Below are 14,462 nucleotides of genomic sequence, written 5' to 3'. Positions count from 1 at the left end.
CAAAATGAAAAAAGTGCAACACATTACGATTTCATTAATAAGGATGCAAGATCACAAAATTGCACTAAGCAATAATAAATGTTTAATTTCAGCCATCGCAGCGCCAGGTTTTAATGACGCAATGAATTGTAATTTTTGTTTATTTGTCAGGCTCTGTATTGCACCATCAAATAATTAGGTTCTAGCTCAATGCATAATTGTTTTGATTACATTGGAACTTGAACTGGGCTCATTTAGAGATGGCATTACAGTGTTGAGCTTTACCTTTTTGAATCATCGGCTGGTAGGATGTCTTTACGGGCTGTGCACTGTAATCCTTATTTTGTCAAATGGTCGAAGGATAAAGCCATCGCTTTTTTGTTCGGAGACTGTCATCCTGTTTAACCCGAATCTGCAGAGAATAAGTGATTCAACAGCAAAGCACCAGCTACACAGATAAATAGTGCTGCATAGAAAGGCCATTTGAATTACGGGCCCATTATAAATCCGGTGGGAGCTCTCAGAAAAAAAAAGTAATAACTGCATGCTCAAGAGCCGGCAGGAGGACAAGGACCCCTGCTGCCTCTTCTGGGTAAAGCACGATGTTACGTGTCTGAGCGGAGCTCCGCATCACCGCTGCTCCACGATGGCCGTAAACATTTTGCATGGTGTGTTCATTAAAAAGATTACCTAAGAGTTGAATGCACAATTCTGCACACTCACACAGTATATAACTGCACCGTAGTCAGTGATAAACGTAGACCTGTACTTATTCCATTATAATTCCATCTATTGCCCTTTTACATTATACTATGCACATTTGGAGGTCAATAATACTGCTGGATAAAGTGCAACATATGTCTAAGCATTGATATGCACCCAAATATGAAAAAAACAAACAAACAGCCTATAAAGAAAATCTGCGTTCTTCATCCCTTCTCTCATTTGTCACATTATTAATGCAAATGCAGTTCGCAACACATGGAAATTAATGTATGTGACGTGGTTCAGCTGTAACTTACTTTATCAGGGCTCGACTCTGGTTTGCCCCTTCTCTCTTAGCTGATGGGGTTTTCTGCATATATTAATAACACGCATGGAGACGCAGGACACTGAGGCTCTAATCCATAAACTGAGAAGCTAAATGTCTTCCTGTGGTCACCCCTCCGAATCAGTGATTAATGTGATCTTGTGGTCCCCTTTCTGAGGGCAGCTAACAACTTTTACTTTCCTTTCTTTGTCCACCAATCTTTTCAGCTCTCTTTTTCAAGTAGGACTTCTTAAAAGAAGGTTCAAAACCCCGATCGTTTGCACGTCACATTCCACTTCAAGTCCCTGCCAATAAGAGGAAGGCTCGCATGAATCCGTCACTTTGATTCTGTAGGCAGCTCGTTTCTTTTCAACGGAGCTCTGCTTAATGCATGGTCGAGAGTTCTGGTACACAAGTCTGTAGTTTATTTTTTTTATGCGTCTGTTCATTCAACGTGTTCATCAGCAGATGCTTGTTGGTTTGCATGTAAGGAGGAGCTTCTCATGTTGAAGTTGATGGAGTTTAAATGATGTCCGAGTAGTTAACAGCTGATTTCTGGTGGGTATGGGGGGGAAGGTCGGGGCCAAAACTGAGCTGAGGTGGTGATGGCGATGTAGTTACGAGGTAACGATCTCCCTTCCTAGGTGCCCCCATCCCTTCTGTGCCTCAGCAGCTGGAAAATATTCTGTTACAGAAACAGAAACCAGGGGTAAAAACCACAAGCTTAGACACAGAAGGAAAAGAAACTGTATAAAACACCAAAACAAGAAAGTAAAAGGATTATCACTGGTATCAAACTGGACAGAGGCAGGCAAAGCCTTACCTTGCCACACATACCATCTTTACTGCAGTTCTTATTGTCCTTGTCTGTAGCCTCCTCTTCCACCTGAAGGCACAGATGCATTATTTCCGTAAGTACAGGACAGAAGTAAATGGCTTGTATTAGAGCAGATTATTCTGTAAAGAAGCAGAAGGGCATTACCTCCTTCCTCCATTTCAGCTCACAGAAGACTCTCTCAAAGCACTCATGCATGTAGTTAAACTAAACAATGACAAAGAGAAGCACAGATTTAGACTGGCGTTTATACGGTTCTCTCTAAAACAGTGGTGTCAAACATAAGGCCCAAGGGTCAGAATGAGCCCAGCGAAGACTAGAATCTGACTCACTGAACAGCTTTAGAAAATTTGACGGAGTGCATAGATTTGAAGTTTTTAACTGTATTTAATACATTTTACAGCTTTTCCTATTGATACAAACTGCCCAACCCCCATTAGCTTTCATGTTGAATTAAAGTAATTAACAGATAAATAATTAAATGACATAAATGGTCCTGTTTTTCAAATATTAATTAGTCAGCAGTAAACTAACAAAACCATTATATTTTATAATTACAGGACAGTCTGTGCAGTGAGCCATTATACCCTTTTCTCTAATTTTACACATCTATCCTGTATTTTTACTGGCTCGGCCCACTTGAGATCAAAGTGATTGCATGTCACCCACCATATAAAATGAGCCTAACATCGCTGCTCTAAAAGAGTAGTAGATGGCCTTACACCAGCTGACGTCATGGTGTAAGGCCAATAACCTCCTCCTCAACACTTCAAAAACCAAAGAACTCATAATAGACTTCAGAAGGAAAAAGGCAGAGATCCAACCACTATTCATAAATGGGGACTGTGTAGAAAGGGTGGCAAGCTTCCGCTTCCTGGGAGTCAATATAGAGGAGAACCTTTCCTGGAGTGTGAACACCTCCGAGCTGCTGAAAAAGGCCCAACAGAGACTGTACTTCCTGAGAATTCTCAGGAGGAATAACATCACACAGAGACTGCTGGTGTCCTTCTACAGAGCCACCATTGAGAGTGTTCTAACTTACTGCATATGCATCTGGTACACTAGCTGCACAGGGGCTCAGAGGAAAGCACTCCAAGGGATCATTAACACCGCCCAAAAGATCACTGGCTGCCCTCTCCCCACACTGGAAGTTCTACACAACGCCCACTGTTTTAAAAAGGCCCAAAACATCATAAAAGACACCTCACATCCTGGCCACTCCCTGTTCGAACTGTTGCCCTCAGGCAGACGGTACAGGGCAATCAGAGCAAGGACTAATAGACTCAAACACAGCTGTTATCCAACTGCAATAACACATCTGAATACTACAAAAAAATGTCCATCACGCCACTCTTGTGTTAATCTATGCACAGTCTGAAGCATGTGTGTGGGAATGTATGTGAATGTTTTACTGTTATATCTTATTAGTATTTTAAGTATTCTATTTTATTTATTGAATTTTATTGTTTTATTTATATTTTGATATTGCTAGGGATGATGCAATGATCGGGGACCATTCTTAATTTCGTTGTTCTCATGACAATGACAATAAAGTTTCTGATTCTGATGAGAGTCTCTTTCTTTTCTTTACAAGGAGTTTGATAAGAACTTTGATACCACCTTCTTGTACTTGCCTGTAAATATAGTTTAACTTACATCCACCAACTGGTTAACTTATCTCAGCATAAGCACACTTTATAAAGCAACAGTAACTGGTTCCCAAAGGCTTTAAGAGCTGGTGAAAGAAGATGTGTTGTAACACAGTAGTAAACAAGCACCTGTACTAACTTTTTTTTAAAGGAATTCAATTTAAAATGATGATTTTTCAAGATTCGGTACAACTTCTCGGGTATGTTTTTGTACTATTTCCAATTAAATATGGGCTTCTTCTTTTCAAACATTTTTTTTGGTTAATTAGCAGGTGTATCTGGCTGATTTTATCCATACAAACAGGGAAGTTTGCTATGATATAATGTGTAAGTGAACTAGGCTCACTACTGCCACTACTTTTAAAAAAAATAAAAATTACTGGCTGCTTGTGTCATCCTCTTATTTACTGTAAAGGCATACAAGTGGTGTCTACTCAATAAAATATCTGCAGAGACCATACTTACCATTTACCATGATCTGTTCCTTCTAAATATAGCAGTAACTCTCCTCATCCTGAACTTTTTCTTTTAGAGTTCTTTACAATTATTTCATTTGTAGCAGTATTAACAAATAAACATAATATGTATGCAGTGATCTGTGTGTGATCCATACATTAGGAGTAAATATCTTGACCCAGCGTGGCTTCTTCTCTCCTCGTGCATATTCAAAGCAGAAGGCCATGCCCTCTTCATCCGTGTCCCACCTCTGCATCTCCCCCCAGTCAAATGCAATCACCTGATTCTGGAACAACACGAAGGCTTCAGTACACTCACCCTGTTACACAAGAGGTATAGAAAAGGCAGACACACACACACACACGCACACACACACACACACAGCAAAGAGTAGGCCTTGCCTCAAGCGTCCCCTCCTCTGTGCAGGCGTGCAGCTTGAAGTGGTGAATACTGATGGCCGTGATCACGTGGCCTTTACGTCGAGAGTCGCAGGAACAGTGGGGGAATATGATCTCGTTGTAGCCTTCGCAAGTTCGCAATAAACTCAGGTACTGTGAAAAAAAAGAGGGAGAAGAGGCAATGTGAGCTAAATATTTTTCACAAACTGAAAAACAAGAGGATGCTCTGCAGCTGAATGAAGTTTAGATGCAGGGTGCATTTTTTAACTGTGAAAAAACACTTAAGGCTATAAAGCAGAGTGCAGTTATTCTCTGTAGCCTGACTGATTTAGAAACGGGATGTGATTATTTACCTGCTGGAGCAGCTTTAATCTCTTCAAATTGGCGGTAATTTACTGATGCTCACTCACTTATTCACTTTCAGCGAGCACATTTTGCTGGCAAGAATGTGTGTCTGTGACACACTCGCTCTTAGACTACTTCCTTTTTACACTGTGGTATATCACTCAGTGAAATAGGAATGAATCAGTGTGACAAAGTGGACGACACACTCAGATATAGTGAGAATACAGTGTCTCTGTATGTGCATGTTACTCTCAAACAGTAGCGTGCTGTATATAAAAGGCTCACCATGGACATCTTCTTCTGCTCGGCCAGCTTTTGGAGCTGATAAGACTTCTGCTCAACTTTAATGAAGCCTTTCTTCACATCATCCACAGCCTGCAAAGAGGTCAGACAGGAGACACAATTAAATACAAAATCCACTAAGCATACCAAACAGAGCAGACAAATACACAGTGTGTACGCACCTGGTGAAAGAAATAGTTGACAGCGAGCTGGTTGTCATTAAGCAAAATCTCCTCTTCTGTGGTGAAGAGCCACTTGCGTAGGGTGAGACAGGTTCCTGGGATCGCTGAGGTATAGTTCTGTACATACAGTTTGTGGGGGAACTCATTGGGGGCAAGCTTACGTACTAAAGAAGAAAGAAGACATGAAAGAAATTTGTAGAACATTTAACAGCACAAATCCTACCTCCTAAGACTTAACTGTACTTCTTCCACAAAGATGGATACCATCTATGAACCAAAAATCAATAGGGTTTCATTTAAGTTTATATAATTTCATTTTATTGGATATGTCAATAAAGTCACATAACCTGTGCTGTATTTTTTGTGAGGCTAGCTGCACAGGAAGGTCAGTTTCTTTGTCAGTGTGTCAGTCAGTTCGACAGACATTTGTACAGCAGTAAATCAAGTGTCTTTTGTTCAGCAACTGCCAGAATGATGGCCATGAAATTTAATACAAGCACTACGGGGGGAAAAAAGACTGGCGATCCATTAGAAATGTTCTTAATAAAATAACGATAATTTGCATGAAAAACAAACAAACACAATTCTTCATAATAGGTTTTATTAATAAAGTTTCACGAGCTGCTAATGTGGTTGTAGGCTTGTTACTTTCTGCTTTGTGATACAATGTTGTGACAGTAACCAAGCAATACAAAACAATGCAACACGAATAAGGAAAAAAGAAAGGCAAAGCAAGGTCAAAAACCAAAGACAGCGATGTTACTGTGAAACCAAAGCTAAGGATCGTTTCAAGAAACAGATGACGCTTCTGAGCCTTCTGAGACAGAATAAATCAGGCCACAGTTATCTACACCTACAGCATAAGGAGTGTAACTTTACATTACACTACAACATTCTAAAGTAAACACTGAAGTAAATGTAACTGATGTTAGAACTGCAAGACAAATGCTTCTTTTTACTTGTGAAAGATTCCTTCGTGCTGCTAAACAATTTCCTTCCTAGAGTTTGGAAAAAAAAGTGTTGTGTGGGTGTGGAAGGGGTGTGGAAGAACAGCACAAGTGCATACACTTGTAATTATCAGCTCTTCAGCTGATTAAAAATAAAACGGGGATGGCTTTCTTCACATCACTGGGGATAGAATTTGCTGATTTATTCCTTGCAAGAAAGAAACAAATTGAAACTTTAGTGGATACACACAAAACTTTCATTCTCATCAAATATAACTGGTTATTGCTAATGTTGTGGTGCATTTGTCCTTGCTGTAATAGACACAGGTCATAGAGAACTTTGTGCATTAAACAGAAATGCTACTACTGTAGTTTTATTTCATTTTTTAAATTAGGCACAAACAACACACTAACCTTTGTCAAACGAATGTGACATCATTATAAATGCCCTTACAAACCATATTATGAGCATGATTATTCATGTATAAGGTATTTGCTTCTAGATGATTATAAAAAAAAGGTGGCTGCATACAGATATTTTCTTTTCTGTCACTTGTTAGTGATCACAGATAGCAACTACAGCAACATTTGTGCTATGCTTTAGCAAAAATGCAACCTGTGCTTGAGTTACCTGCCCTTACTCACCAAAGGTGTGGTTGATGACCTCAAACAGAGCAAAGTAGCTGGCTGTTACACTGTCCATCTCTAGCTTCATAACAACAGCCTGAACGCGAGAGATTGCCACAGAATGAGAGTGAGAGACTGAAATAACGTTGTGGCTATAGTGGGGACAGGACTGTGTTTGTGTGGGTTTACCTGATAGACCTGGTCTGTAGTTGAATTTTTGCGAACTCTGACAGTGAGTGTGGTTTTATCTGGCATCGCTATTCTCAACTCCACATCCGACACACCGTTATAATTCTAGGTCACAGCAAAGACAGCCAGAAAGACAGACACAGCGTAGTGAGTCACAGGCGGGGAACGGGCAAAAAGACACGTTTATTTTTATTTTTTTACCTCATCTGATTCAGACAGGAACTCTTGCATGATGTCACTTTCTCCAATGACTCGGACAGAGCACACTGCAGATGAAACACACATTATATTAGATACAGTTTTTTTTGTGTGTGTGTGTAAGTGAAATAAAAGTCATTATACAATGACATCTGCGACTTCACCACCTGGCCATAAAACTGCTTAGCAGTCAATTGTCACATTAACTCTGAGCCTCTGAAAATGGTGTCCTGTTTATAAAAATGTGTGTAATCCTTAAAGAGGTCATGCAAATGTTTTGGAAAACTGAATAATCACGTGTTGTTTGTTTGATTTACAATCAACCGTGGTGGCGTTCAGAAGCAAAACTACAAAGCTGTATCTTTGTTCCAAACAATATGGAAGGCAACTGTAAGTGGGCGAACTGTTTGTGTGCTAGCCCTATGAAGAAAGCCTGATTCTCCTCCTCTCTTCCTCACCTTTCTCTAGATATTCCTCCAGGCCTCTGCGTCGTGCGTCCAGCTGTTGCTCTGAAAGGGAAAAAGGCCATTTTCCAGGCAGCTTGGGGAAAGTAAAGTTAGCAAACTCCCTCTTCAGGTTTTGGTGTAGAATCACAAACTCCCGGTAACGCTTGGAGCACAGCTGTCTGCCTGCCATGTACACATTATACACCTGGAAGAGTTAAAGTGGAAAAATGAAAATGAAAAGGCGGTGATCTTTAGTCAACAGTATTTATAATATCCAGAACATTAGGTTGCTCATAGACCTGAATATAAACATCTCATGAATGTAACAATCGCATAAGCCTTGAGTTGTGACTGGCTGCGTCCAACTACAAAAACATTTTTATCCATCCGAGTGTTTTTGCACGAGTGTACCCACCACAAACTTTTCATGGTTGAGTTCAATGTGTTTGTAGCTGGGAACAGAGATGGGCACTGCCTGCTTGTCGGAGTAGTCGTAACAGGACTGGGCCGACCCGTCGTCTCCGGGATCCAGGCAGTCGGCCTCCTGGGGAGGAACGGACAGCACGGCCAGCACCAGCTCTCGCTCACCGGCCCGGATCAGATCAACCACCTGCTTGTGTGTTGCTCCTTCTACGTTCACCCCATTGCTGTTGAATAAAGAGATTTATATACTAGAGTGGCAAGCATTTTCTTTTTTAATATTCTTAAGGTTAACTTTCTATTTTTCATAAGCATAAAAGAGTACAGAGTTTTTTTTTCACTGAATTAGGAAATACAATAGTGAAAATGCAATTATAAATTAATGCAATCAAATAATCTAAACAGCAGCCTTTAATTACCAGAGACTTGAATCAACACACAGACGGCATGCTGTTAACACCAATGAGAAATGACTAAGTGCTTCATGACTGCAGGGCTGTTATATTCAGACAATTTATCAGTGCCTTGTACTTTGCTTCTTCTCTCTCAGGGTAGAAGTTTAACACATGAAATTATAAGATTCACAAATAACAAGAATTATTTGAACTGCTAAACAATATAAAAATATTGAATGAAATGGGAAACAGCAAAAAAAAAAAAGGGGGTTCAAATAAGAGTTACTGGTGCGCACATTGTAGAACTTTTGCATCATCTCTTTCAGAATTGAGACCTTTGGTTATGTCATGAGCACAGCTGAAAGTGAGCGACACTGGGTGTGTGCACTTTGGCAGTTGTGTCAAACGGAGTGAATGACAGAGCTGTAGCAGCCTAACCCGTAGTTAACTTTGCTCCAAAACCATGTCGCCTCATCTAAAAGCTCTCAGCGACACCACTGGATATTTCTCACACTTTTGAAACAAGCTCCAGCGTAGGCTGGCAGATAAAGGCGGTATTTGAACGAGGCCTGAATGAGATTCAATAAATTATTCTGTGTTTTACATTCCAGGACTTAAACAACAGCTTGGAAATATTACAGTGAATGAGGAATCAGGCCAAACTTCATTTGAACATTTTCCAAAGACTACAGAAGCCAGCAGTGCTGTAAATGATATTTGCATAACCTAAATGTAACACAGTCAGTGGTTTGGGGGCAAATTCTCACATTAAGTAGACATAGATGAGCTCTGATCATCTAATGTGAAAACACATGTTGTGATAAATACAGGATAAAGTGTGTTAATATGCTGTTAAGATACACTTCGAGCTTTGAGCAGAAAATAAAACCCAATTCTAGGGTTTAGTTGACTTAAAAAACACATCACCACAGGGTGACATCTTTTAGGCAGCGTGATAGTATGCAAAAGGTTTGAGTGTCCTAATTCACATTTTATAAACAAGCACGTTGTGAGAAGCCCACAAATGTTTCACTAACTTATATTAAAGACAACCACTGAGATGGTAACAAGCCAGGACAGGAAATGCAGGAAATGCTTCAACTGAATGAATACATATCTGTTATGTTTGCCATGCTGGCATTTAGATGGAGGGTTGAAGCCCGATGAACATAAGCTCTATTTTACCTACAGTGGAACAAAATAGCTACACACATGTACTCAACATAAAGAAGGCATTCTGAGCCAGTGCACACATAGCAAAGCTGGGAATGATGATTATGTAGGTAAAAGTAAGAAAAGACTAATATGGAGGACACAAATATAACAATCTTGCAGGTGGAGTGGGAGAAAGCGCAAACGTGTCCTACAAGAAAAAATGCAGACCAAGCATTTTGGCAGCTCTTTCCTTCCTGCAGCTTTATGATGATATAATAAGGACCTGACACAGAGGCCTTTGCACCGCCACTATCAGCACTTTTGACTATGATAAACACTTTACAGTAGACACCCTTCCCATGTGACAGATTTCTAGTTCTGCTTTTATAATTGAAATTACTAGTATGTGTTCATTTTGTTTTTGCTGCAGCTTAAGGATTTATTAGGTGACTTTATGCACTATGCAGTGTTCTGTACTTCATGTATAAATGTTCAACCCCTCACACATAGTTTAAAGGCCAAATTAAAATGCATTTGACACCTTGAAAAGTGTTTAAACAATATATATGACCTTTATAATAAAACAGAATGCTGAAATAATTATGCTAAATAACACAAACTGAATTTAAGTCTGAGAGGAGGAGCTGTTTATAAAAGTGCAAATAAATAAAAATACTCGACATGCTGCAGCTAGTATGCAGCCACTCCAGTGTGAATGTGAGTGCTTAGACTCACTTTACTACTTACTTGTATTAAACTAGCAAATGTTTAACCAGCCAATCACATGTTAATTAAGCACGATGAAGAGGACCTGGTTAAAATCAAGTCACTAATGTTGCATGGCTGCTAGCGCCAGACTGGCTGTTTTGAGTTACTCAGAAACTGTAGCTCTTTCAGGATTTCAGGCAGAAGCATCTCAAAACAGACATCCAGTAACTGAAATGCTTTGTTGACAGCAGAGGTCAGAGAAAAAAGAAAGTCAACAGTAACTCTAATATTTAAGTCACCAACCGAGGATTTTCGATGACCACGTGGTTTTACCGTTTTTTCTAATGGTTAATTTCAGCATCATTATGTGCCACCTTACAACCTTCATATAACCTCAGGCTGCCATGGTCCCAGTTTTCTTTTTTTTGTGTGGTTTTTCAAGGTTAGGATTCGTAGTGCATATATTTGTGTTTGGGTTGCTGTTTGGCTTTTATTATTCTAGTCTTCTTGACTCCTGTTTTGTTTTCTTTGTTATTCTAAACCTGAGTCTGACTTATTCTGTTCCTGTTAAATCTTTGATTTCTGAGCTCACTTCATGTTTTTCTAAGTAGTAGTTTTACATTGTCTGATCCTGCATTTTGAGTCATGTTTTCATTATTGTCCCACACTGTTAAAGTTTAGTTTTTTTTTTTATGTATTATGTACACTCTGGTCTTGAAGGATACTATGTGGCTAGTAAATTTAATAAGTGTACTGTAGCTTTACATGACCACTATATACCATGCTAATAATACTAGCAGAGGGGTATCTTGTATATGATAACAAAATGATCAGGCACACATCCACATGCTGGCACACAGAAATAATGGGGTCAACAAACTGCCAGGTTACTGCAGGCCATCCATTGACACAGCAGTGTGCAAAAGCCAGCCAATCAGAAAGTGACTTTGAGAGGACAAAGCCAATCAGAACTGAACTCAAGGCATCCCTCCCTCTCTGCATCATGGTATTCCATGCACACAGACACACTGAAGCATGAGTACTGATGCTGATGCTGTGTGTTACTCCACACAACAACAGTTCAACACACACTTGAACACTTCAATGCCAAATCAACCAGGTGCAATAATCCTCAGTGCTAAGTAACATCTAATTCAGTGATGCTGATGTTAAAGATGTGAGCTGGTTTACCATTCATGATTTGTGTAAACAAAGTGTTTCATTGATAAATGACCCACACTGCATCTGCTTAGGATGATGTGAATGTGCACAGGAGTGAGTTGGAAATATCTGGCATGCAGTGGATGAGAGGAATAGATTTCAGTGTGACGTGAATTTCTAATGATCCCCGGATCGTTTCTCTCTGACACACACAGACACTCCTTTCATTGGGATGAACGGCTCTTCTGCAGGACCGGTGTCACAGTGCATGCACACACTGGCACCTTAGTGTTCCCAGTTTGACTGAATGATGCTATAAAGTCACGTTTGCCTTGAGCTCACTGCGTGATCGTCCGGAAAGTGAAACAGGTCATTTTCATCACTTACGTTATAAGCAGCTTGGAGAGAAGCTAAAAAACAGTACTTACACCTCAAGAATCCGGTCCCCTTTCGAAATGCCGGCTCTGTCGGCGGCACCCCCCGGAAGGACCGCACTAACATGCTGCAGTGGGGCGTACAGTTCTCCGTTGATGCTCCGTAATTGCCCTCCTTCACTTACTTGCCCCCGAACGTTGAACCCATAGCCGGAGTCAGACTTCACTATCCGAACCAGCCGCGGGCCTGAAGTAACGGTGGTTGCGGTCTGGCAGCTGCCGCCGGTGCCCGGTGTAACGTTACCGCTGCCGGAGCCGTTACGAGAAGAAGGGTGAGGTGACGGAGGGACCGGGGAACAAATTTCTTGCCCCGCTACGTCCGCCATTTTTCTGCACTCACTGTATCATCCAATCAGATTCGGCTACAACATTAAATATCATACAAACATTAGCTTGTAGTAGCAGGCTAATCAGCTTGGCTAGCTAACTGAATGAGGTAAGCCGGAAAAAGCCGAAATCTTACGATGATTCGCGAGACCGTAGCAGGATGCGCGGGAGGCGTTCCATGTCGACCATCAGAGACGGGTTTTTTTAGACTGACCGTTAAGTTACTTGAGTAGTGCACATAATTGTGTCGAGAGCAAACAGAAGTCTGCAATTTCTAAACTAAATCAGTGAAGAAAGAGATCAGACCGTAACTTTGAGTCTCCTAAAATGTGATTCCCAGACTTAACACGGACCCCACAAGAAAACTCATCACTCCTAAGTTCGCTTTTGTTTAATATTTCACTGATAAATCCCTGATTGAGATGTTGAGAACACATGTCACTGCTTAAATCATGGTCTAAACTATCAATCCTTGTAGTTACAGTGTTTTTTTTTTCCTTTTTGTAGAACAAAAAGAGCCCTTTTTGTAAACGTCTACATTTTTTTGGCATATTTACAAAAGGCAAGTCTATTTATATAGCACCTTTCAAACACTACACAGGGACGGATCTAAATAAATTTATTTAGGTTTCATGAGATTAGGATGGAAAAAAGGGGTGGAAAAATCAACAACAATCAATTACACGTGATGCATTCTGTAACGTATTACATATGGTTAAAATACATCAAATGCAGTAAGTATACACACGTTTCATATAAACATAGTCTGCAACTTTTTCAGATCTGTGGCAAGATCTGAAAACTGCTGCCCATCTAATCTGACTGAGCTGGAGCTGTTTTGCAAAGAAGAATGAGCAAGGATTTCAGTCTTTATGTGCAAAGCTGGTAGAGACATACCCCAAAAGACTGGCAGCTGTAATTGCAGCAAAAGGTGGTTCTACAAAGTATTGACTGAGGGGGCTGAATAATTACGCACACCCCACTTTTCAGTTATTTATTTGTAAAAAATGTTTGGAATCATGTATGATTTTCGTTCCACTTCTCACATGTACACCACTTTGTATTGGTCTTTCACATGGAATTCCAATAAAATTGATTCATGTTTGAGGCTGTAATGTGACAAAATGTGTAAAAGTTCAAGGGGCCGAATACTTTTGCAAGCCACTGTATGCAATAGTATATTACTTACACCTTATATTATCTAGAAAAGTTTGGGATCTTACTACATTCATTCACAAAATCTGTTCTTAGTGACGATGCCAAGGATTCACGCTGAGTTGGGGAAAAAAGGCTTCAAGTACTTCTCCCCTTATGTATGAAATCAGCACCAGAATGAGCTCCATTTGAAGGAATTGTTTCTCTGAGTGAGTTTAAACAAATACTTCACATTTTACATATCCAAAGATTTGCATGTAAATGTTTTGATGGACTTTTTGACTACACTGCTGAACTTGTTGTTGGACTTTTCTTTTGTTTATATATGTTTGAGATCACTGATGTTTTATAATTCATAACATTTTACGAGTGGTGTATTTTAGTGCTGTTTTTATCCAGGTTACCCTTGTAAATACGTTTAAAAAAAATCTCATTAGATCTTTCCTGGTTAAATACAGTAATAATAAACTAATAATAATAAATTAATAAAAAAAGTCATCTTGGGGAATCACTGCTTCTGTCCTGTCACTCTTGTTTCTTTGACCTTCCTTTGAACCAGTTTATATGCTGCATCATCCATCACCTGCACCCTTTTGCATCCTCTATTCTCCTTTCTCCTCCTTACTCCACAGCACATCCTCCTCTATCACAGCCAGGCCACTACTCGCTAAGATGTTTATTTATTCACAATTTGTTGTAATTCTGTCAACCTCCAACTGTTTAAACAGGTCTTACGATATATTAGTGTATTTCACCTGTAAAAAACTGAATGTGCTGCAATGAAGAGCTCACTAACTAGATACTACAATAAAAGTGAAAATAAATGAATAAAATAAATGAATAGTACATAAAGTGAAACAGCTGAATACAATAAGTGGCTTCATGTATTAAAATAGCTCTATAAAGCAAACTGTACCAGAATAGAAATAGCTGACTAAATTTAGTAAAACGACAAGCACAGTACATGTCAGAAGACATTAAAGGGACTCAGTATGACAGCGTGTAAAGTGTAGTGACAGAACAGATCATCCTCTGCTAGACAGATGTGTTTCTTTTTTAAAGAGGTATCACACAAGGTATCAAAGATTTCCAGTGTGTGTCCTGAAGGAAGCAGAGCTGAATCAGACTGTTAGAGAAATGTTTA

At 39.8% G+C, this 14,462-nt stretch overlaps 1 protein-coding gene across 2 annotated transcripts; it reads right to left on the bottom strand.

Moving 5' to 3' along the window:
- Positions 1-1,241: 1,241 nt before the first annotated feature.
- On the bottom strand, positions 1,242-12,284 carry snx27b (sorting nexin 27b). 2 transcript variants are annotated; one of them, XM_026185422.2, is made up of 13 exons: positions 11,831-12,284; positions 7,979-8,210; positions 7,576-7,768; positions 7,121-7,185; positions 6,920-7,024; positions 6,749-6,827; positions 5,157-5,320; positions 4,978-5,067; positions 4,351-4,500; positions 4,107-4,235; positions 1,992-2,051; positions 1,833-1,895; positions 1,242-1,694 (listed from the first exon to the last, which is right to left on the bottom strand). In XM_026185422.2, the coding sequence occupies exons 1-13, from the start codon at positions 12,160-12,162 to the stop codon at positions 1,650-1,652; spliced, it is 1,707 nt and encodes a 568-aa protein (XP_026041207.1). In that variant the 5' UTR covers positions 12,163-12,284; the 3' UTR covers positions 1,242-1,649. The 2 variants fall into 2 exon arrangements, with proteins under 2 accessions (XP_026041207.1, XP_026041206.1); XM_026185421.2 differs by having other exon boundaries at positions 1,847-1,895.
- Positions 12,285-14,462: the final 2,178 nt, after the last annotated feature.

This window comes from Astatotilapia calliptera, chromosome 11 (genome assembly GCF_964374335.1).
Source record: "Astatotilapia calliptera chromosome 11, fAstCal68.1, whole genome shotgun sequence".
Lineage (NCBI taxonomy): Eukaryota > Metazoa > Chordata > Actinopteri > Cichliformes > Cichlidae > Astatotilapia > Astatotilapia calliptera.
The sequence above is the reverse complement of the archived record's forward strand: the minus strand, read 5'-3'. Positions and strand labels throughout refer to the sequence as shown.